At 43.5% G+C, this 23,379-nt stretch overlaps 1 protein-coding gene, 1 long non-coding RNA gene and 1 pseudogene across 4 annotated transcripts; 1 reads left to right on the top strand and 2 right to left on the bottom strand.

The window, feature by feature from the left end:
- Positions 1-5,602: 5,602 nt before the first annotated feature.
- LOC120683720 (polyprenol reductase 1-like) lies at positions 5,603-10,362 on the bottom strand. Its single transcript, XM_039965808.1, has 6 exons — positions 9,984-10,362; positions 8,828-9,183; positions 8,057-8,291; positions 7,730-7,825; positions 6,106-6,177; positions 5,603-5,958 (listed from the first exon to the last, which is right to left on the bottom strand). Exons 1-6 carry the CDS (start codon positions 10,176-10,178, stop codon positions 5,854-5,856), a joined length of 1,059 nt encoding a protein of 352 aa, XP_039821742.1. The 5' UTR covers positions 10,179-10,362; the 3' UTR covers positions 5,603-5,853.
- A 451-nt stretch (positions 10,363-10,813) lies between these two features.
- On the top strand, positions 10,814-13,822 carry LOC120683722. Of its 3 annotated transcripts, XR_005678893.1 has the most exons (7): positions 10,858-11,299; positions 11,385-11,542; positions 11,659-11,757; positions 11,869-11,934; positions 12,423-12,554; positions 13,191-13,422; positions 13,511-13,822. It is a non-coding gene; the product is annotated as an uncharacterized LOC120683722 (long non-coding RNA). The 3 variants fall into 3 exon arrangements; XR_005678891.1 differs by having other exon boundaries at positions 10,814-11,299; positions 11,659-11,934; XR_005678892.1 differs by having other exon boundaries at positions 10,857-11,299; positions 11,385-11,530; positions 11,659-11,934.
- A 586-nt stretch (positions 13,823-14,408) lies between these two features.
- Positions 14,409-22,765, bottom strand: LOC120683721 (annotated as a pseudogene).
- Positions 22,766-23,379: the final 614 nt, after the last annotated feature.

The following is a 23,379-nucleotide window of genomic DNA, read 5'->3' as shown; positions in this document are numbered from 1 at the left end:
CGATTGTGATCATAGGATCAGCCTACGATCTTTTTAATAGAAATCAGCCTACGATTTTAACTGCGTTTGCCAACATAACTGTCCAATGAGGCAATGACTAGTGCTAGTTTCTACAGTTATTTTCAATCTAATGGCTTCTATGAAGCCTGATATCTCTCACAGTCTGATTAATCATTCATTGCCAACTCTTAAATAATATCAGCAGCAAATTGTGGTGATTCTTTACATAAAAATACTAGGAAGGCCACCCGCGCATTTGCGCGGCTAGATGTTACCATCTCTAGTGTTACATTTGTAATTTTTTTATTTTTTCTATTTGTTACTTGTGCTGCTACTTTTTTTATATATAAGGTTACAATTTTTTGTCATTGGCTGTCATATAGTAGCAATTTTTTTTATCAACCAAAATGAAGTTGTGTTACCCGTGCATTTGTGCGGCTAGATCTTACCATCTCTAATTTTGCATTTGTAAGTATTTTTTTTGTATTTATTAGTTTTGCTAGCTGCTAGTTCTTTTCAAATATAAGGTTACACAATTTTTGTCTTCGGCTGTCATATAGTAGCAAAATTCTAAGTACTGTAGAGGTACGAATCCAAAATGCAAGATGAAAGTTATATTTGTTAAAATACATTCTCCATCAAAGTTTTTCTTTTCTTTTCCTTTTTCATCGGATAAATTTCTTTGCAACATTTTTTGAGCTTTTGAATGTACCAAGGTCATCATCTTCATCCCTTACTTTTTTTTGGATTAGTGTTATCTGCTTGCTATAAAAGATTGAGAAGTTGCTTAAGTTCATTGAAAACTAAAAAAGCAAACATATTGCAATTCATTAACATACCTTATATGTAGATATTTTCAGGCTTTTCGCAGATTTTTTCTTTTTCTTTTTTCCATGAGTATCTTTCCTTCAATTCTTTTCATGTCATGTTTCCTTGTGTTTTCTCTTTTCCTTCATGCCCAAGATATTCCACCCCACAAAAGCTTTTTGCTTGGCATGACTGTCATCATTTGAGCCTTCAAGTTGAGGTATGTCCTTTTGGAAATTTTTGTTTGACATATTTGTCTACATCATCATCCATAATTCCTGCTAGATTTAACCCCGAATAGTAAATTAAGGAATAATATTTCAATTTATATGTGCGATAGGATGTCACAATAACTTATGATATAAATAATACAATTGAAAGATTAAAGAAAGGAAAAAAACTTGTTACCTTCTCAGCTATATCATTCAAGTTTTTGCTTCAAGTTTGTCATCAGGAACAAAAATTCTTTTTACTAAATAACTTGGCTTTCCTTTAGTCAACTTTTGGTTGTTCACCTTGAATTGAAAGATAAATGATTCTCCATAAATTTTCTGTATGTTTTTGCGAATTTCTTATGTTTTCCCATTGAGTGGTTCTAACAAAGCAATGACATTTATCTTGAGCAGCCTCTGCGCTTCATCGTCAAATATAGTGCACGTACTACTTGTTGTGTGGTGTATGAAAATTGTTACATCAATTTTAAAAGTATATATAGAATTAAAATATTGTTGTTAAACAATGACAATCCATGCTTACCTAGATGTTGTACCTTTAGGATATTTATCACAATTGTTGCAATAGTAGTTGGCGTCTACCTTAGTACGCATTTTATTGCAATAGTTACATGACATGTACCACCACATACTATTTTCTTGTTGCTGATCAATCTTAACTCTTGATGCAAAAATAAAATCCTACAGATCAAAACCATGGGATTAGGAATAAAAAGTTGTAACAGTTTGTAGTATAAAAATTAATTATGGTAATCTCAAAATATATAAATGTCATACCTCATTTTATATTGGATTATCATGTCTTACTTTAGTAATTTTCTGTAATGTCTTTCTATAGTAAAACATTTGCTCCTATGGTGGCCCTTGTACATCTTAGTTAAAGATTCTTCTTCGTGCGAGTACCTATAAAATATTGGGCACTAATTATATTGTATTATATAAATAGAAAATAATTCAATTGTAATATAACATTTCACTTGATATATAATATATTGCATACCTCTTAGTTAAAGATTCTTGCTTGCTGCACGTCTAGTGACTGCGCCCCGCACCTTCTTATCTAGATACATCTCTAGATTAATTAATGTGCAATATCAAGAAGCCGATGAATCGTTGTGAAGACGGGAAGATGCTGGGGAGATCAATCAACCAATGATTGCAAGGCGCCGGCGCCGAAGAGAAATCAATCTATGACTTCAAGATACCAGAATCAAGCACCTGAGAGGCTGCGTGGTTTAAACAGCTTCGAGGAATCACGGTGGATCAAACAACGGTGGTTCGGACGGCGGTCGCCGCGGCGGCAATGGATGCCCTGCCTAGTTCCTCGTGACTGGGGACAAAACCTCGCCGGCTGCTGATGTCACCTATATATTTAAAATAAGTAAATATAACTTCTATATATATGAACACGTGATGATACAATGTTGTCTCCTAGCTAGGTGACTCATGAAATCAATACAGAATCTCCAAGCTACGGTGGGTATTCTTATTTTAATTATTAAATAATGGTAATGGTGGGTATTTTTAATTAGACATAGGGGTATTTTAGACAAGTTTTTATCGTAATGGCAGTGGTGGGTAATTTTTTGTTTTTTTTTCTCCGATTAACATGGAAATTTCTAGACCTTGAGAGCGAACGTGGAGGCTCCGTTTGTTGGTCAACTAATAAGATAATAGATTATCAATGTGACGGAACCGCCAAATTAAAACTCTAAATTAAGCGTAATGGCCGTCATTTGAACACATCAGGCGCATTAGCTTAATTGCTTAATTTGGCGATCCTTTCTCAACTCACGGCCCGATCGAAACAACACCGGTAGTCTCATATGAAGGTGAGCGCAGATGGTACGAGCACAACACAATACTTAAAAATACAAACATCAAAAGCGCTGAAACATTTAGTTTACAAACCGAGTTCGAAATACATAATATTATACAAGTGTATCTGCCTTTTATATAAAGTTTGATAAACATGGAATCTGCCACTACAATATATAAGAACGAAAATGAATTACACACTCAGCCCACGAGTGTGCAATTCCAAACACTCAAAAGCTACGCGCCTGGGTCCTCAACGTTCCACCCATCCGCGTCCAGTCGAACGAACTTGGCGCAACACGGACAGAAGTCTACGTGTGCGGGTCCTGAAATCATTTTTTTCCAACAAAACCCTGAGTATACTAATACTCAGCAAGACTTACCCGTCTAATAGGTATACTTAGCCCACATATCTAGACATGCAAGGCTTTCTGGCTGGTAGTTTGTTTTGCAGAAAAAGCACCTAAAAGTAGATCCTTGATTTCAAGATTTTAGCTCCAAATTAAAGCACTAGATTTGCTAAATATCTATGGTTTGCATGTATATGACAACCAACGTGAAAACACAATTGATTAAGAAATATCAATATTTATCATATCATTCCGTTTCACTTCCTTACTACGATGTGACTCGAAGATTAAGGTGTTCATGTCCGAGAGCGACTGACGGCGAATCGATCCGATTTAACCTTGCAAGGTGGACCTAACCAACACGGCACACAAAAGCCCCGACGGACCCCACGCACCAACCTTTCCCCTCCCCGCCTCGAACTACAGAACTGCCCCACCTGCATATAGTCAGCCGAGCCCTACGAGAGACCACCAAAAGTAAACTCATGCATCCCAATTCTCCGCGGCCACTCGACTCGCCCTAAGGGGTGGGTAGAAGTTCTGTACTTTCGAAACAAGGCAGTACTCGGCTTACCGGTTTCGACTACCTCCTACTACCGGCATGCGGTTAGTACAATTCAAACATGAACAGCAGGGCCAACAACGGTACGGTCCTCAATCGACTCGGACGGGGCTATGACACCCAGGAACCCTGTCTTGCTGCCATACCTATACATCATCATCATTCCCCGCCCGGTCTCATATTTCCATATCAATTTCAACAACTCAGGTACTGTAGATAAGTATATAACATATATCTCGCGAGTAACCGGTAATTACTCGACTTCTAAATATCCTATATCTCGCGAGTGCAAGAAGGCACTCGACTTCTATCGAGAACTATTAAGCATAGCATTTCTATCGTCCTATACATGCTGGTATAACTCAGGGAAACCTAGGGATCATGCAACTAGGGTTCCAATCAACTCTTGAAACGTAATGCACAAGTAATAAATACATATATAGGTATCATAATTTCAAATAATAGGATGTGCACCGGGGCTTGTCTTCGAGCTGCTACTCGACACTGGGCTCAGCTGGGCCTTGGGTCGGGTGCTCACAATTCTCCTGCTGAACTTGCCCCCGCTACTCCTGTGGCCCGGCGATCACCTCGTACACGGCTCCTTCAGCGGCGGCGTCTACACGTATGCATATGATATGAGAATGCATAAATGGGTTGCAAACTTGAAATAGCCAATGACTAGATGCAACTACTAGTAATCTACACAAAAATTGCACTCCCTGGCCCAAAACATTCCCCATAAATTCGGAGTATCCGGACTAATACCCGGAGTATCCGGACTCCCAAGTCCGAAGTTTCCGGGCCTATACCCGGAGTTTTCCCCGGAGTGTTCCAAATCCGGAGTATCCGGGCTTATACCCGGAGTCTCCGGGTTTCCTACCATTTTCGCCTCCAAAAACTGAACTCTTGATTTTTGGCAAAACCAACCCACAAAATTTGAAACCCTTTCAGGCCCTAATAGAATGGTTCATAAGGAGATGATTGACCCAAAAGAAATCGCTTTAAACACCCTAGATTGATCAATCCCTTTTTGCCCTAGCTCTTAGTACCTTGAGCAAGCTCTCCTTGTAAGAAAAACTCAAAAACGAAGCCACCCCATGGTGGAATACCTGGAGAAGATGATCCCCGCGCAGATTTGAGCTTCTTTGGCCTTAGGAATGGATTTGGAGGGAAGGATTTGGAGTTAGGGCTAAGGGGAAAGGGAGAGCTCTTGAGGGAGAGAAAAAGAACTTGTGGTTGGTGTTTTTACGTTTGGAAACAGAAAAAGGACCCTAGCACGTGTTATAGGATTGCAAGTCCGGACAATTCGGAAGAAAATCTAGAGTATTCGGGTAAATCCGGAGTTTCCGGATTTAACCCCGGAGTATCCGGGTTCATCCCGACTCCAGGAAATGAAAGTGAGTTTGAGCAGAATTTCGACTTGATTTGCGACGGATTAACTCAGGTCACTAATTAATTAGTTAAGCCCAGTTTTAACACTCGGGTGTTCACAAGCAACAAGGCTCCCCGGACATCGATTGACCCCACTAAAGTACCCGCCCATGATCATTAAAAATTACTAGTTAGGTAGATGATTATCCTTTCGGCCAAATGCCATTCCAGTTTATCTTGAATCAATATCCATCTCTATTCCTGTCAAGCGTCACACTGAACAATATACGGAAGGCCCTCCTAGTAGAGATTCGAGCACCATACAGAACTTACCTAAGATACAAACAAGTCTCATCGATGGACATGGAAGGCCAAGGATTTAGCAAAGTATTTAGAGCGATGATGATGAACAATAATATCATTTGTCTGTCTCAGCTAGACATTCACAACTTGAGAAGTCCTTTATTCTGGAAGAACTTTATTTGCAATGCTAAAAAATGTTAACCATATGCACATCAAATATCTGTGTATTTTAATCTACAAACACAAATATCATTATAAGTACAATCAGAGTGATTGAAACTACTTAAGTTAAACAATACAGTACTTCAATTTCTACACTGTCACATTTACATGAATATGTGTTGCACGTCGGACTTGTCCAAGCTGATGAAAACAAACAGAACATGTTTTTGGCATTTCCTAGAGACATCTAGCATACAAATGGAATGATTGCATAGCGAGAGCGAGGGTAATCTTCAAATTTCTGAAGATACCATTTATGAGTTTGTACCGCTGCAAAAGACAAGTTTGTTATCTGCACAAAAAAAGAGTGTCATTTCAGGTTGTTGTAATGATTATTTCAAAAAAAGGTTGCTGTAATGAAAGATACTGAAAGAAACCATATTCAGAAGTTTCTTCGATTCTGACGACCAAAAGTGAAAAATGTCACAGAGAAGCCTACCACAAAAAGGTACAGGAACCACACCGAAATGTCTGATCCACCACTAGCTATCAGCATGCCCAAATAAATTACCTATATACCAAAATAACACCAAATGTTAATAGCATACTCCCTCCATCCATAAAAAAATGCAATTCTCGCTTTTCGATAAGTCAAACAGTATGAACTTTGACTAAAGTTATATAAAAAAGTAATAACATTCATGATACAAATAAGTACCATTACATTTTTATTTGGAGACATAAGTTCTTATACTATTTACTATAAATTTGGTCAAACTTGAACTAGTTTGACCGGCACAGATCCCATAATTGCATTTGTCGTGGCTCTAAGAGGAGGGCCACAGCCGGGTGGCGTAGAGCACCCGCCTAATCCCAGAGGGTGGTTACTCGGGGAAGTGCAAGCGATTCCTCAGACCTACTCCTGAGGCAAGAACACAAGAACACTCAAGGGTTTAGAGTGGTTCGGGCCGCCAGAGCGTAATACCCTACGTCCACTGGGAGATGTATTGCTCTCGTATTTGTGGATGAGCCTATCCTCTGCCTCTAAGCCCCTTTTGAGACTTGAGTCATTCTCTAGCGGGTGTCCCCCTTTTATAGCGCAAGGAGGACGCGTACACATGCGTTGGACCCCGACAGGTGGGCCCAACAAGGATGTATAGTTTACTATAAAAAAGACATTAATAGTCTACAGTGATTGAGAATCTCTTGCCAGATACGCTTCATCGCCCTTTGGACTCTCTGACCGAGGAGTGGATTCACCTGTCTCGTCGGCGAGGCGCCCGTTGAGGCAGTGTAGGTTGCGGCGTAGACTGTTGGGTCTACCGCGTAGGCGGATAGTATATGGGGGTCCGGGACCCTGTGGGAGGTCCGGAGCCCCCGGCTGTTTTGGCTGAGCGCTCCGTTCTCCGGGACACATGGTGGCACCGGATCCGTCCCCGAGCGGGAAGCGGGTCCGGGACCGTTGGTCCGGTGAGATGGAGTCGGACCCCAGGGGTCCGGCTGTTCAGCTCTTTAGGGCGTAGTTACGGACAACTACGCGAGTCTTGACACAGCAAGAGGGGGTACCCTAGTCCAGAGGTACCGACAATATTTCTTTGTGGATGGAGGAAGTACTGATTTCAACCCCATACCTCAGTGCAGTATTTGGATAGAAGCAAGAACAGCAAAACGTTCCACACCAACATCATTTAGATATTTGAAAATGGTGAAATAAATTGTGTTCTTAAGATAATACTAAATTTTTATCAGCTTTAAGTCGTATACAGAATGTGTGCATTCCCTTTTATGGCACCCCTAAAGAGAATCTTTACTGCAGCAGAATCTACGCTGGCGAGGAGCGTGCATGTTTGATTAGAAGTCTCATTACATCAAATAGAGCTGCAGAGTAAACCTAAAACAAATCTAACATAACCAGCAGGAAATTCCCCCATTTGATAACCCCTCATCCACCAATAGGGAACCCATCCCAGGCTCCCAGACTCTGTAAGTTCAGAAAATAGAAAATTTATTTTATTGCTTAGCCTACTCTCACTTGCCATCATTGTTTTACGACTTTGATGGGATTTCCATATTCATCACTATGCACAACATTCTGAATATTGATGAAGGGAATAGGAACTCACTAGTTCAGCAAGGTAATGAGGGCAAGACACCCGACTAAACCAGTCACCGCATGGAATTACATATTCATCAGAATCTTTGTGTTCACGCAATGATCCCTGTAAAAAAAACAGAAGCAATGAAATCCTAAGCATAAATAACTTTGCTAAATTGTCTCACAGAAGTGTGCATATTGTTATTAATATCTAATAACCTTCATCTTTACACTAAACAATTATTCTTTGCAATTTCAACATTGGCATATTTTCTACACATTCACTGCTTATACTGTTCATATGTGCAAAAAAAAAACAGTATATTTAGGCTACATGTGACAAGTGAATACGTACAAGAATTGCATGGCAGCGGATCTGATGGAGCGAGCCCCAGATGAAAATAAGAGCACCAATCCACTGGCACCACCCCAAGTTCAGAAGAGGCTTCAAGAGATGTGACGGGTCAATTACTAGATCTGGCATCCTTGCTCGACCCCTTACTATAAACTCAGCTATTTGATATCGAAGATACTGTATCGCTTCAAGAAGAGAAGAACTAGCAAGTGATAAAGGAGCAGCCACATAATAGCTGGCAGGAAAAAAAAAAGCAGTTTGTCATTTCAAAAGGCCAATGCAATAAAAAGGAAAGGCCAGTGCGATGAGGATGATCAAAGAAATCCTTATCTAACTTTGCCACAGTTTATGTAATCCTCTAGGCAATATCACCATTACAACAAGGTCGATAACATCAAGTATTACTCAAAAGAAAGCCAACAATAGATCTTGACCCCTATGAATTGCGATTAGCAGCAATGCATTAGGTTATCTTATTTGCCATTTGGTTATGTCGGGTCAAGGCTAATTCATCTGCTAAGCATTGTACTGCTGATTCATCCGATCCTGTTTACTTGTGTGTTTTCTGGATAACATGTGCACAAGCTTCCGCGATGTAAAGAACAGCTTTCATAACAAGATATTTTAGCACAGGCATGTGAATTAATGACAAAGCATGAAAGGAAAATAATGAAGATAACATTTAGTCAAGTTGGCATGCCTTAGCAAGATTTACGTGATCTAAATCAAGAAAATGGAGAAAATCAAACAAAAAGGCATGATGAAACTTACAAAAGACCTGTCAGATATCCCATGATGTGCATCCGAGCCGAAGGGCTGTAGTGGAACACATGTTCAGTCTCATACAGGCGTCTCAGAACCTGAATTTCCATCAATATAAGTACAAAAACAGTGCGCCAGACACGATACTTGTGTTCCCTGGGGCGTGATGACCAGAAACTTGACAAAGAGAATGAATCGGAACTTCCAACAAGATGGCTAGCAATTGTGGAGTAACTTGATGGCTCCGGCACCAATGGTGTCATTTTCATGTATGCATAGAACCATATTGCAAGTAGCAAGGTTGTTGTCACAACCACACCCACCACGTAAAAGTGCAAGAAGAATTTTTGCGGAACGGTGAACCTCTGCACTTTTGGAGAAGAATTACATGTTTGAGTTTCTGAGTAGCAAAAATTTGATCTTCAAAATAAACTGCTCAAGAAAAATTGATGTCAAGATTTCGCTTTTGATAAAATGCTGTATGAACTTTTTGTCATAGAACTCATTCGTCATGTGGTTTGAATATAGTTGAACTATCGTAACTATACCTCAAAATTGACATAAAGTCGCATTGCTAGGTAACAGATGCTAATAACCATGCTTTCGGAGCCCCAGTCTTAAGTGCTATCGCTAATTAACAGATCATATATTGTCGAATACAGAAACTTCTCAAAACCAAACTACATTGGGTCAGAATTTTACCAGTTTTACAGTACTATCCTATATCAGTGACGTTCTGGCAGTAGGAGCTCAGTAATTTTACAAGCCAATACCACCAAATATAATCAAAGCAATCTACATCACCTCGAAGTTGTAGTACCAGATTTGGTGTGCTAGCCGGCAACAAAGCTGCTCTGTACAAGTAGGGGCATGCTAATTTACAGGTCAAAGGGACCACCTCTAACCAAACGTGCATGAGCTCCCGTGAGGCCGTGATTTCTGACTGCTTCGAAAATTCCCATTCCCTGGATACCCCGTAACAAAGTTATTCGAAGTTGAGAATACCTTATTTGTCGACACAGCAAAATAGCGCAAAATAGCTTCTAGAGTTCAAATTAATCCACGACTAACCATCCACGCTTCTGCCTATGTTTCTAAACTACTCTACAACGATGAGGGAATCAAAGTGAACACGAGGCGAAACGTGAACCGCCAGCAATCTTACCGCCTTGGAGGACGAGGACGAGGAGGATGCCCTGGCGGTCTTGCCGCGGGAGGAGAAGGCGCAGAGCAGCTGGTGGAGGAGGCGCCCGCCGGCGGCCGCGGGGATCGGCAGCGCGGCGGCGGCGATGGGGAGGATGGCGGCGACCCAGGCGAGGCAGAGGAGGGGCTGGAGCGCGGGCCCGCCTCCCGTCTCCATTCGAACGCCGCCACGCAGCGCGGGGGCGGCGGGGACTGGCGCGCAGGCAGGGGGCTCCGGAAGCGGCGACGCGGCGCGGCGGAGGCAAGGGACCCGTGCGGCCGTCGTGGGTTTGGGTTTGTGCTTTGGACTTGGAGCAGGGAGGAGGCAAGCGAATCTGGAGGACGCACGCAACTCTCGACTCTGATGCGTTTGCTTCCCGTGGCGGGGAGGTTTTAAGATCGGTTCCTTCTGGAAACGGGCATGGAAGGCGTTCGCGATGTATTAACTGCGTCCAAATCAGGGTGTTCATCGCTTCTGGCAGAATGGCTAATGCCTAGTTCAATTTTTTTTTTTGAGAACGCCTAGTTCAAAATTGCCATCTCCTTGGCGCACCAGCAGAGAGTGGTGTTTCGCTTTCTTCGCGCTGCACGTGTCTCGCTGAACTGATCTACCATATTCTCTATTTCTGTATACCACTTCTTGCTCCTCAGCCGGCCACGTCATCCTTTAATATCGTCCGTCCGATCTGCCATCCGATGTCTCATATCGCTTCCAACGGATTCCGTCAGCAGCGACTTCTCGCTCCGAATCCGTCGCGACGGCATCTTGCGGGCTTTTTTTTTTTGCCTTCCTCTGCTTCTACTCCTCAGTCGTACACTGAAATATCTTCCCAGCTTCTTTCCTCTCCCCGTCTGTGCACGACTCCGGCCGATCCCTCCGCCTTCCTTTCTTTCCCCTACCCCCAGCGGGGGCTCCGCCCAAACCCACCGCCCCCTTCGCGTCGCCCTGCACCAGCGATGCGCGGTCCCGGGCACCATGGCCACCCCAGCACGGGCGGCACCGGGTACCACGGCGGCACCACCGCCCCAGTACGGCCGATGCCGGCCGCCCCGGCGGTGCGGCCGCGCTAGCACGAGCAGCCCCGTGGGCCCTGCGGGAGCCCTTGCAAGGGCGCCGCCAGGCCACCCGACGGCGCCACCGCTCCGGCACGGGCCAAGCCAGTGGCCGTAGCACGGGCGCCCCCCTGCGCGCCGGCCTCAACGACCGGCCCAGCCTGGTCGTGTCTTCCTCTTCCCCGGCTACTGCTCCGCTCGGCAGGTGGCCTTTGCCAAGGCGCGTCACCTCAGCGACCGGATCTGGTGAGACCTCACCCGCTTCTTCTCCTCCTCTATTCCATAGCTGCTCCCCCAGGTCCTCCATCCCTCCGCGTTCGCCTTCGTGCAGGTGAGTGGCCGCTGCGGCAGCATGTGCTACCTCCCCTCTACACGCCGGTCGCATCCCCCGCCTCCGTGGCTGCCGTTTTCGCCGTTGGTCTTCCTCTTCACCTCCGCCAACCCCCGTGCTTTGCGTTTTCAATCCCCCTACGAACCGTAAGGCCCCAGGTGCTGTTCCCTCTTCGCTTCCTGTTCTGTGGCCTTCAAATCTTCATATATTTTCCCGTGCATCGTGTAAGTTATCCAGTGTATTCCATGAACTAATTTGGCCTTTTGTTTTGCAGCAAGCTAGGCTTAGCGGTGCCGAGGGAGGTCTAGCAGTTCCATCTCCACCATGGATTCTTTGATCAGGACTAATATTTTTCAGCACACGGCTAAATAGAGTTAAGGCTTCAACAGTCTTCTCTCCTTTCTTGATTGCTGTCCACATCTTCTTTGCCTTCCATTCCATAAGACATGGAGTACTATCACTTTCATGGTGTTTTTTTTGGCAGAATCTGTGTTCCAATCACCCACGAACTGCACTTCGCAGGTCAGGTAGCACAGAAAAAAACAGAGAGGTGAGTATCCATTCAAAGAGGCATTCCCCTATCTGAAATATATTAGCAGAAGTACAAACAAATTCTTGATATTTAAATAAAATCATTCGATATGAAGACAATCAAGCAATTGAAGTGCCATGAATCAAAATATCAGTCAAATGGGATCATCTCCCCTCTATTTATTTTTGCAAGAGACATTCCCCTATTTGAAATATATTAGCAGAAGTACAAACAAATTCTTGGTATTTAAATAAAATCATTCGATAGGAAGACAACCAGGCAGATGATGTGCCATGAATCAAAGTATCAGTCAAATGGGATTATCTCCCCTCAATTTATTTGGAGCAAATAATGTTAGGTTGTTATGGCATATAACACATTTCAGTTCCAATGTCCTAAAAAAAAAAGGCACTATGAGGAAATAAATATGTAGCTTCAGTAACGACATGTAGCTTCAGTAACGACATGTAGCTTCAGTAACGACATTGACATTTTAATCAATGCAGGCAGCATAGGACCAGAAGAGAATTGAAAACTGAAGCCCATGTTGAGATCATTGCCACAATTGGGTGGCACTCCATGTAGCAGACTATCAACCTTGGAGCAAAACATTATGCCTGAACACCACATAGTACCAGGTACAGCACACCCATTTTCACTCCATCATTCAGTAAAAGCACTTCTTTATTTTTCTTTTTACAAATCATAATTTGCACTACCCTTTTATCACCTTCCTTCACCATATAGTTACATGGTATGTTATTGCTATAAGTCCCTGTGCTTCATAAGCCATAATGGTATGTCATATGTTTAGTTTATTGGTTTGCTTCAAAAGGACAGCAGTACCCAAGAGATTTCGTATGATTGCATTTACATTCTGTATTACTATAACAATGCACCTTTAAAAAGGTACCACATAGATCAGATGTGTGGACAGCGGCAGCCCAGCCTGCTAATGATAGTTCCCTACAAATGCAAAAAATGGAGCAACACATGCATAAAAAAAAAATTCTGCTTCTTGCCCCAGCTGTTACATTGCCACTGCTTTACCCAATTCTTCAGGTCTCTATATCCAGATATGGAACACCTGCTTTTTCTACGACCACTAAAATATTCTTCCTATAATTGGTAGGATGCTTTCTCTATGATCAGTAAAATTCATCCACCTATACCTGCCCAAACTATGTTTGACATCTTACTGACAAGTCTCTGTTCTTTGCCTGCAACACACTGGGGTATATATCCGCTCGGGCTTATTTTGTTTTTGGTTCCAGGAGAGGCACTGCAGTTGAGATCAATATGGTGGATCTGTTGATTACGTCAGCTGTATTCTTCTCTATTCTTTTCGAATGGTTGGATTGTGGATGTGTTGTTGCAAATGCATGTATTTTATTGGTGCCCTTTGTGTTGTTTCCTCCTGTTAAGATTCGATAAGCACTTCCTTGGCTAAATCATCTTGCTCTCCCCCCATTGTGGTTGGACTGACAACCTTCTTAGGAATTAGAGGTAAACTGCATCTCCATGAATCAAGCCAAGTAGTACTTTCTCTTTAATATTCATAGACATCGCTCACCGTCCTTGCTCCTTTGTTCAGAAACATGGACCTTTGGTGTATACGTTCCTGCTAATATTGAGAGGAGAGATCCAAATGTTTCTTCATCTACCTTTGTTGCTTGGAATGTTTGGCATCATCATATATTTGTAAATTAGCTTTCGACACATATCCAGTTTCTTAGATCTTAAAACATTTCATATCAGGTTGCTTATTTCATTGGGTGAATAGGGGAAGAAACAGCTGCTCTAATGGTCTACATTTCTATGTGCATGTCCTGATTAGAGGCCTGCACAAAGTTTCTCATGAACTGTGATTCATTGCAACTTCTATGAGACCTACCTCAGCGACTCAGATCTCCATATTTCTGCAAACCTTTTGGTTCTTAGGTTCAATTGTTTCATGCTATCTTTCGGACTTCCTGCCCCGTGCGAAGCACGGGGGTACCCGCTAGTATGATGTGTTACAGGGGACACGTACAAAAGCTGGTTCCTATCATTAGCAACTGTGGCAGGCTTACGGTTGACCCCAATTATATTTGTAGCTATGTGATACAAGCACTAGCAAGAACTATCAGCGTTCAGGTAAGCGGCCCTTTCTTCTTGATAAAAAATAATTCAGTTTTGAAAGAAGAAAAAAAGATTGGAAATAAGAAAGTGTCGTTGTTTTTCATCTGAACAAAAAACAGGGGACAATTACCAATTTGATTTATTTGTCTAGAATTTAGGACCGATTTGACTTTTTTGTCTACGATTTAGGAGTATAGAGGAAGAACCTATATAAATGATTTTATCCGCACATGCAATCAATTTTTGAGACAGACTCAATACCAAATACCCAACTCCCAACTCCACCAGCACCTGCACTAGCCAATCAATTTTTGATGGTGATAGTTGCTTTATCACCATCAAAGATAACCCTTCCGTCCTCTAGAGTTAGATAGATGTAGTGTGCTTGCTGAAGGATTCAATTTCCAATAGCATGAAAAATTTGGTATTTAAATCACCAACTGAGGCAAGTGTCTCTTAATATGATTTTTCTGACTATCACAATTAATTTAATCTATAACCACAAGTCCACAAATATAACATGACAAATGCATTTAGAATGACTGAGGCTACTTGATGAGGTCACGTATCTTCTGCTCCGGATTGGGAATATCTTCGATCGACTGAGCCATTTTCTAGAGATATGACTAGCATACATATGGAACGAGTGCATAGCGAGAACGAGGGTAATCTTCAAATTTCTGAAGGTACCATTTATGAGTTTGTATCGCAGAAAAGGTCAAATTTGTTATCTGCACAAGAAGAATGCTAGATTAGCATGCTCCAATGAGGGATACTAAAAGGTACCACAATCACAAGTTGGTTGGATTCTAAATAAAAATAGAGAAAATAATTACAATTAAGCATACCACAAAAAGAAGCATGAACCACACCGAAATGTTTGATCCACCACTAACTATCAACAAGCCAAAATATATTACCTATAGGCCAAAATAGAAAATGTTAATAACACATTGATTTAAGCCACATGTTAGTCAAAGAACAGCAGAAGCTCGGCATCAGCATCATCTATACTTTGAAAACGGTAAAATAAAACATGTTTCTTGACATGCGCACAATGCATGTTCTATTACTTGACATGCGGCTACTAAAGAAAGAAGTATATATATTGCCGACAATCTAGGTTAGCATTTTTTTTATACAATGTCTACCATTATATTAAATAGAGCCAGCTTAAACCCCAAAAAAAAAAATTGGCGCAAGCATTGCCACCCCCCATCACCAAGAGAGGACGCATCCCAGGCTCGCACATCCTGAAAGTTCTCAAAATAAGACCTTTATTTTATTGGGTAACCTATTATCACTTCATAGTTGATACCATTATTTAAACAATATAATGGGACATTTCGTTTTCATCAAAATATGGCTTTGAAAAATCCAGGATATGAATGAAGAGAATATGCACTCACTATTTCAGCAAGGTAGTGATGGCAAGACACACGACTAAACCAATCACCGCATGGGATTACCTATTCGTCACTATTTGTGTGTTGACGCAATGATCCCTGTCAAAGTAGAAAATATAAACAATAAAATCGAACTGATAATAACTCTTAAAAGTATCCTCAATAAGTTTGCAAGGAAAAGATAAATACAGACACAATGCCTACAGAGAAAAAATATGCATATCAAATAACTTTTTATCTTCTCACTAAACAAAATATTTTTTGCCATTTCAACACATTAGAATATTAAATTCATACACATCCACTTATGTTGCATTGTATGTTGTTCATATTTACATCAAAAAGTTAAATGTAGAATTGTAGATTTTTGTATTCTACATAAACTAGCCAGGTGACACGCGCATTTGCGCAGCTAGTATTGATATTCTAAATATATCTTGTATTTTATATTTAATTATTATTCATAAACTTAAATCTTTCTCATCACATGCTACTTGCTTCAGTAATCAAGAGTGCTTCTCTGCTGCTAGTGCAGTGGTGTTTTTTTCCTACATCTTTTTTTGTCAGTGATGTGACCGTATGGCAACCGAACAGCCCTAATTCTGTCACGACTGCCTATCTTTTCGATCTTAACTACTACTATTCATTGTAGTAGTAGTAACATGTTTCTTATCTGTCAACCCTTGCAGTAATGCTGTCCACTGCTCAGTTCAACAGACTCAGTTGTTTTTTTTTGCTAATTTCCCTATTTTATGATCATCTTGGTCGTCTGTTGCTACTATATTTAATTCTATCGTCTGTTGCATGGTGTCATGCCTCCCGGCCTAGTTTCTTTTTGGGAACAATTGATCCGAATTTCTTACTTTTTGGAAGTCAACAAATCTCCATAGTGCATAGCACAAAATTTCGTTTAGAATTTCAGCAACCTATATTCATGTTCTATCCTGACGAGCTTACTATACCAATCATGGCCTGATCGATATTGTCCTGGTTCCTAATCTGCTTGTGGTGTTAATTTTTTTGAGCTTGTGGTGTTAATTGTGAGGTGCGGTAATATCTTGCAGCAATGTCGGCAACAAACCTTTAAAGTAATGTCAAGGACCCTCCCTCAGAAAGGATAGGGATGCATGAGGATTGCGAAAAAAGTTAGGTTGTACGTGCAGTGCGTGGCCTTGTGCTTGCATTGGGTCTGCGGATATGCACATTCAGACATCACCAATAGGTAGTAGGTGATGGATAGTCTCCAGACTCGATGGAGGATGAAGAAGCTTGCGGCGCGGTACATACCTTTGCTCTTAGCCTCCAACTTTGTAATCCTCATCGCCGGCCTAACTTTGATCACCTTCTCATCATGATCACTGCAGACCAGGTGGTAGTCTAATATAGTGCAAAGTCTAGAATTATCTTGTTAGTTTTGACTAATAATAATATAATCGTGAAGGTGTATTTGGGATTTTGGTAATATAATGAGATATATGTGTGGTAAAACATGTGAATTATTTGTGTAGCTAATATCCTGTAGGTATGCACGATATATAGCTTGATTTGCAAAACGATGGATAGATTTATATTTATAAATAGAAATATATTTTAATGGTAACATTGGGTAATTTATAAATATATATATGGATATTTTAGTCTAATTTTTTCGTAATAGTAGTGGTGGGTAATTTTAATTTTTCTTTTTTTCGATTAGCGTGGGAATTTCTAGACCTTGAGAGCGAACGTGAAGGCTCCATTTAATCACCGCAAGAGAAGCATCAGTAATGCTCAGACCCTGGAACCGGACCTTGACCAATGAGGCGGTTGCGGAGCAGATGAGGCCAGACACACCCTGGTCATCAACATGAGCGCAGTTCTTGATGTTCACCGCCTGCAGCTTAGCACAACACCGACCGATCGCCTTGAGACCCTCGTTGGCAACACCGGAGCATGCCTCGATGGTCAACGACTTCAGCTCCGGGCAACCCTGAGCGACGGCGATAAGGCCCTTGTCCGTGACCAGCGGGCAGCCAGTGATGTCCAGACGCTCCAGCGCGTGGCACTCGGCGGCGATCTCAGCGAGCCCAGCATCGGTCACCTGTGGAACATCCCACAGGGCGAGGGACCGGAGCGTCGGGCAGCCGTGGGCGAGCGCAGAGACGCCCGAGTCGACGACTCCGCGCGCCGGGTGGCTCCCGTGAGGCGAGCGACCGTGGCCTCCTTGCCCTCGAAGGTCCTCTCGCGGGCGTCGCCGTCGTCAGTGACGGACCCAGCTTTTTGTCAAGATTAGGGCCAAAATTCAACGGCTAAAATTAAACCATGCGCATCACATATAAAGTAACAGCTACAGTGAAAGATCCGCGAGAAAAAACTTGAAATTAAAAGTTTGATACAATACCTAGTCAGGTAGCCAAGATTTGACGTTCATTCGGTCACATCTTCCATTTCCTCATCGCTATCGACACCTCCTACACATGGACAAGATGAAAGTATCAATAAAAATGTAACGAAACAACTAGAACTCCATAGTTCTTTTTTAATGTAAAAATGTAATATACCAGAAGTAGTGCTTATTCTAGGTAATTTCTTCAAGCGAGATTTTATTTCTTGAAAATGATGATGTCATCATCTTAGCTTCAGAAATATTTCATGTTCCCTGTTCTAGATTAGGAGGCTCACTTGACTCTATAGCAATGACAAGAGGATCAAATTGGACTTGTGCAGCACTAACTCTAGTCCCAGCTGTATTTTGTTCTGTACCTTGAGATGGAGGTGGAGGAGATTAATTTGTTTCTTGTTCCGGAGCTGAAGGTGGAGAGCTATCATCCACTTCATCTGCATTCTGTTGTGTGGCAGGGGAGACACGTGCAAAATAAGATTGCAAAGTCCTGCTCCTCTTCATTCTGCAAACTATAACACCAATTGGCAATTGCTCATGTCAGTGCCAATAATCTTCATATGCATTTGGGAATTGGGATTTCGGAGAGAAATTACCTCAATTTGGTCACTGCTGTCGAGCTATACCTGCTGGGTGCTGGCTGTGCCGCTGTGGCGTGTGCCTGTGCAGCTGTGCTGCCTGCTGGGCTGGCTGCTGTCAAGCTGCCGCCCGCCTGACTCGGCAGTGGTGCAGCTCGCAGCCCAGCAGCGGCAGGCGCGCAGTGCAGCGGCTGCCGGCGGCCGGCGAGGCGGCGACCGACAGCGGCTGCTGCCCGCAGGCCACACAGCGGAGCGCGAGATGGCGAGGGGCCGCGGGGGACGACGCCGACGGCCGACGGGGCAGGCGCGAAGCCGATGGGGGACGGCGGGTCGACGGCGACGTGTGCGTGCGACGGTGCGAGATCCAGGCGACAGGCGAGGCAGCGGCGCAGCGCTGCGACTAGCGATTGCGGCGGCGGCGTGCATCTTCCGTGTGCCCTGCCTGCTGACCTGCTTGTTTTGTTTTGTTGGGCTACTGGGCCAAAGACTGAGGGCAGGTTGCAAATTTTTTTGGCCCAGGCCCTAGTGGTCCATGAGGTCGGCCTCCTCGTCCTCGTCCTCGTCCTCGTCCTCGCTGCCGAGGTACTCCATGTTGAGGTTCGGCACGGCCTCGGAGACGCGGATGCCGGCGAGGAGCGCGCGCGAGCCAGCGGCGGGAAATGTAGGCGGAGCACGCGGCGCAGGACCTCGAAGAGGCACTCGTCCGGGAGCGCGTCCAGCGACGGCTCCTCCCTCCGCTTCTGCCGCTTGGGCGCCGCGGCCGTCACGGGCTCGTCGGCCAACGACGCAAACACGTGCTTCCGCGACCGGACTCCGGAATATAAATATATTTTAATAATAATATTGGGTAATTTATAAATATGTATATGAGTATTTTAGTTTAATCTTTTTAATGACAGTGGTGGATAATTTTAATTTTTTTTTCTTCGATTAATATGGAAATTTCTAGACTTGAGAGCGAACATGGAGGTTCCGTTTGTTGACCAAATAATAAAATAATAGATGACAGAGAAGTGAATACTTACAAGAATTTTATGGCAACGGAACTGGTGGACCGAGCCCCAGATGAAAATAGTCGCACCAATCCACTCGCGCCACCCCAACATTAGAAGGGGCATCACGAGACGTGACGGGTCAATTACTAGACCTAGCATTCTTACTCGACCCTTCACTGTGAACTCAGCTATTTTTTTAGGGAAAAGAACGCTCTTTATTACTCAGAAACAAAGTTACACTCCTGAGCAATAATTTGCTCTACACAAACTGGCGCGTTAAACCTCCACACCGCGGAGTGTGCCGTTCTCTTCGCCAACTGTGCGAACTCATGTGCCGCACGATTAGGCTCTCTACTTGTATGGACGCAAGTCCACTCTGGGAGCATTCTCCCCGCCGCCACCGTCTCTTCTAGTGCAAACTTCAGACGCGACCTGCAGAAATTTCCTTCGCGAAGCAGGCCTACAACATAGCTGCAGTCGGACTCCAGGATCACCCTCCCGTGATACCACTCGGCCGCAAGTTGCATACCCTCTCTACAGGCCAGTGTTTCTATCTCCTCAGCATCCCCCTCGTGTGGAAGATACTTCCATGCAGACAGGAGTACACTCCCAGCTCGATCGCGGATAATGACGCCGATTCCTCCTTTGCCTGTTGTTGGATCAAACGCCCCATCAACGTTCACTTTGCACCACCCCTCAGCTGGTCGCTCCCACTTGAGCTCCCCTTGCACCTTCACTTCGCGGCGGCCTGCAGCCAGGGAGTTGCACACCAGCGATTTCCCTTTCGAATCAAAGGGCCGGAGGCTCTGCCGCAGTGAGCACAGTACCGTCCAATACTTGGTTAGGAAGCCCACAGATTTGGCAAAGGATAGCTTCTCCGTCTCATGTGTGATGTTATTCCGCACTTGCCAAGTCCTCCATAGCAGTAGTAGCACTCTTGCACCCATGTCTACATCCTGACTTACAGTGCTGACAATTAAACTTTCCGGCGTTAATGATAAGAAGAAGGATTCGGCTGGCAGCGGCCACTCCTCCCTCATTGCTTCCCTTAATGACCGGGCATGGTAACATCTGACCAGGGCATGCATGCTTGACTCCTCTTCCATGCCACAAATTTTGCAGATGCTAGATATCTCAATACCTCTTCTCTTCTTATTGTCCTGGGTAGCCAAGCCCTTATTTGCTACTTTCCATCCAAAAATGAGTACTTTGAGGTAGGGGAATTTTCCAAAACGCCTTCCATGTTGGTGCCCAGAAGACATCTGACGTGTTCCAGCTTCCTCACCTTGGATATCTTTGGCCAGCTTGTACGCACTCTTTACTGAATAAACTCCTGACTTTTCATGTTGCCACGCAATGAAATCTTCTGCCCTAGACAGCGGGAGCTTTATTGCAAGTATCTGTTCTGCATCATACGGCCAGAAATACTTGTGAATAAGATCTGTCCTCCATATCATTCTCTCCATGTCAATCAGCTGAGACACCCATTTGAGGCGGCCCTTCTGCTCCCACCCGGCCGTCGCGACCAGTCCCTTGGGAGCCATGGGTCTCTCCAAATGCGTACATTTTCTCCTGAGCCGATCTTCCAACATACACCTTTCTTCACGAGTTCCAAACCATGTACTATTGCCTTCCTTGTGGGGGACTGATTAGCAGGGAAAGCTGTGTCAAATAGGTTGCCAGTGGGGTAGTATTTGGCGCGCAAAACCCGTGCACAGAGACTCTGCGGGCGATCCACCAGCCGCCAGGCCTGCCTTCCTAGCAATGCTTGGTTGAATAGTTTCAGATCACGAAACCCCAGTCCTCCTTCGCCTCTGGCCCTGGAGAATTTTTGCCAAGGGATCCAATGTGTTTTCCTCTTCCCGGCCAGCTCTCCCCACCAAAACTGCCTGATGCGGCGTTCCAAGGCGTTGTGAAGTGAGTTCGGTAGCAAGAAAACACTCATCACATACACCGGAATTGCCTGCGCTACCGATTTGATCAGGACCTCCTTCCCTGCAGCTGATAAACACATTGCTATTTTATATCGAAGGTAACACATTGCTTCTGGAAGGGAAGGTCTAGCAAGAGATAAAGGTGCAGCCACATAGTAGCTGGATGCATGGTATAGGAGAAAAAACAATAAGTTATTCTAAAAAGTAAATACAGTTAAAAGAACAGATCAGTTCTGTGCTACATGTTCAAATAAATCTTTACGGAACTATCATTGTTTTGTAGTTCTATGTGATATTACCATCCATCACAACAAAATCCAATAAGTTCAAGTACTGCTCAAAAGAAATCCAACAGCTCATTTTAACCCTAATAAATTAATTACGATTAGCAGCAATAAGCTAGTAGGCTATTTTCTATCTCACGTGGTCATGTCAGGCCAACGCTAGTTCATACGGTAAATTGTACTTGCATGTTTTGTGGATAAGTTATCCATAAGCTTTTCATAAAAAAAGAGTTATCCATAAGCTGCCATAATGTGGGAGACGGACTTCCTTAACAACCTTTTATCTTAAGCATGCATGTGATTTGTGACAAAGTGAGAAGGGAAGAGAACACGTGAATATGTAGTCAAGTTGGTATGTCTTATCAGGATTTATGCGATACAATTAATAACAAAATAGAGTAAGTAAAGAAAATTCTAGATGGGACTTACAGAAATCCCCCAGATAAGTCATAATGTGCATCTGAGCTGTAGGGCTGTAATGGAACACATATTTACTCTCGTACAAGCGTCTCAGAACTTGAATTTCCATCAATATAAGTAGAAATACAGTCTGCCAGACATGATATTTGTGTTCCATTGGGTGTGATGACCGGGCATTTGACAACAAAGATAATGAATTTGACCCACCAACATGATGGCTAGCAATTGTGGAGTAACTTGATATGACTCCGGTACTAATGGTACCATTTTCATATATGCATAGAACCATATTGCAAGCAACAAGCTTGTCGTGGTAGCCACACCCATCATGTAAATATGCAAGAAGCACTTCTGTGGAACGATGAACCTCTGCACCTTTAGAGAAGAATTATATAAGATTTAGTTTTCTAATAATCATAAGATTACAATACTTAACATAAATTGCATTGGTCATAAAATTTGATAAATAGACAATTAACTATTTTTATGCAAAGCTAGTTAATCTTTTAAAAAAATGTAAATTTGAGCAATCCAGCCGCCCGCAATCTTACCACCTTGGATGGGGAGGCTCTGTAGGTCTTGCCGCGGGCAACAACGGTGCAAATCAGGCGGCGGACGGTGCGGCCGCCGCCGGCCACAGGGATAGGCAGCCCGGCGGCGATGGGGAGGGTGGACGCGAGCCAAAATATACAAAGGAGAGTCTCTAGCGCGGACCCGCCTCCCGTCTCCATTCGGTCCTTAAGCTAAGACCGGTTGGTTCCTTGGAAGCCACACCTGTACGTGGGCCGGCGTGTGGTCGATGGCTTGATCTGCTCATCTGGTCGTCGATCTCTCTCTCAATATATCTACCCAGTGGTACGGGCTGTTGAGTTATTCATGTACGGCAAAATTAGTTGTGTGTCAATTTCGAAACGGCCACTGTATGGCTGCTGCAATATGCCCATATCCAATTGTCTCACCGGATTAAGTGCAGTGCAGACATAGTTCACTGAAAATCCATGCACGTTGATCGTTGCATTGTGGCTCTTTTTGTAGCCCAGCACGTGTTAGGATGCACACAATCATGTTATCATTTAGCTAGGCATGTACTCTCTCCGTATCAAATTATATTTCATTTGACTTTTCTCACACCAAGTTTGACAACTCATTTTATTAAAAAATTGTGCAAACATAGTTAAATTTAAGTTATTCTTGAAGAAGTTTGTATTGATAAAGCAAGCTACAATAAAAGAAATAATATTTGAGCTAACAGAACCCCCCCCCCACCGCGTCGTCTCCTTCTGGAGGCGACTCAGGCGGCGCCCCACCTTTCGCCGCCGCCGCCGCCCCTCCCAACCTCCTCTCA

Source organism: Panicum virgatum, chromosome 7N (assembly GCF_016808335.1).
Source record: "Panicum virgatum strain AP13 chromosome 7N, P.virgatum_v5, whole genome shotgun sequence".
Lineage (NCBI taxonomy): Eukaryota > Viridiplantae > Streptophyta > Magnoliopsida > Poales > Poaceae > Panicum > Panicum virgatum.
This window is presented reverse-complemented; position numbering and strand designations above follow the sequence as displayed.

Bases quoted from the DNA above. Each gene is read 5' to 3' on its own strand.
- LOC120683720 (XM_039965808.1), bottom strand. From the start codon at position 10,178: ATGGAGACGGGAGGCGGGCCCGCGCTCCAGCCCCTCCTCTGCCTCGCC. The intron at 8,292-8,827 runs GTAAGTTTCATC...TTTTCCTGCCAG, and splicing joins GGATATCTGACAGGTCTTTT to CTATTATGTGGCTGCTCCTT. The intron at 6,178-7,729 runs GTGAGTTCCTAT...TTTGGTATATAG, and splicing joins CTCATTACCTTGCTGAACTA to GTAATTTATTTGGGCATGCT.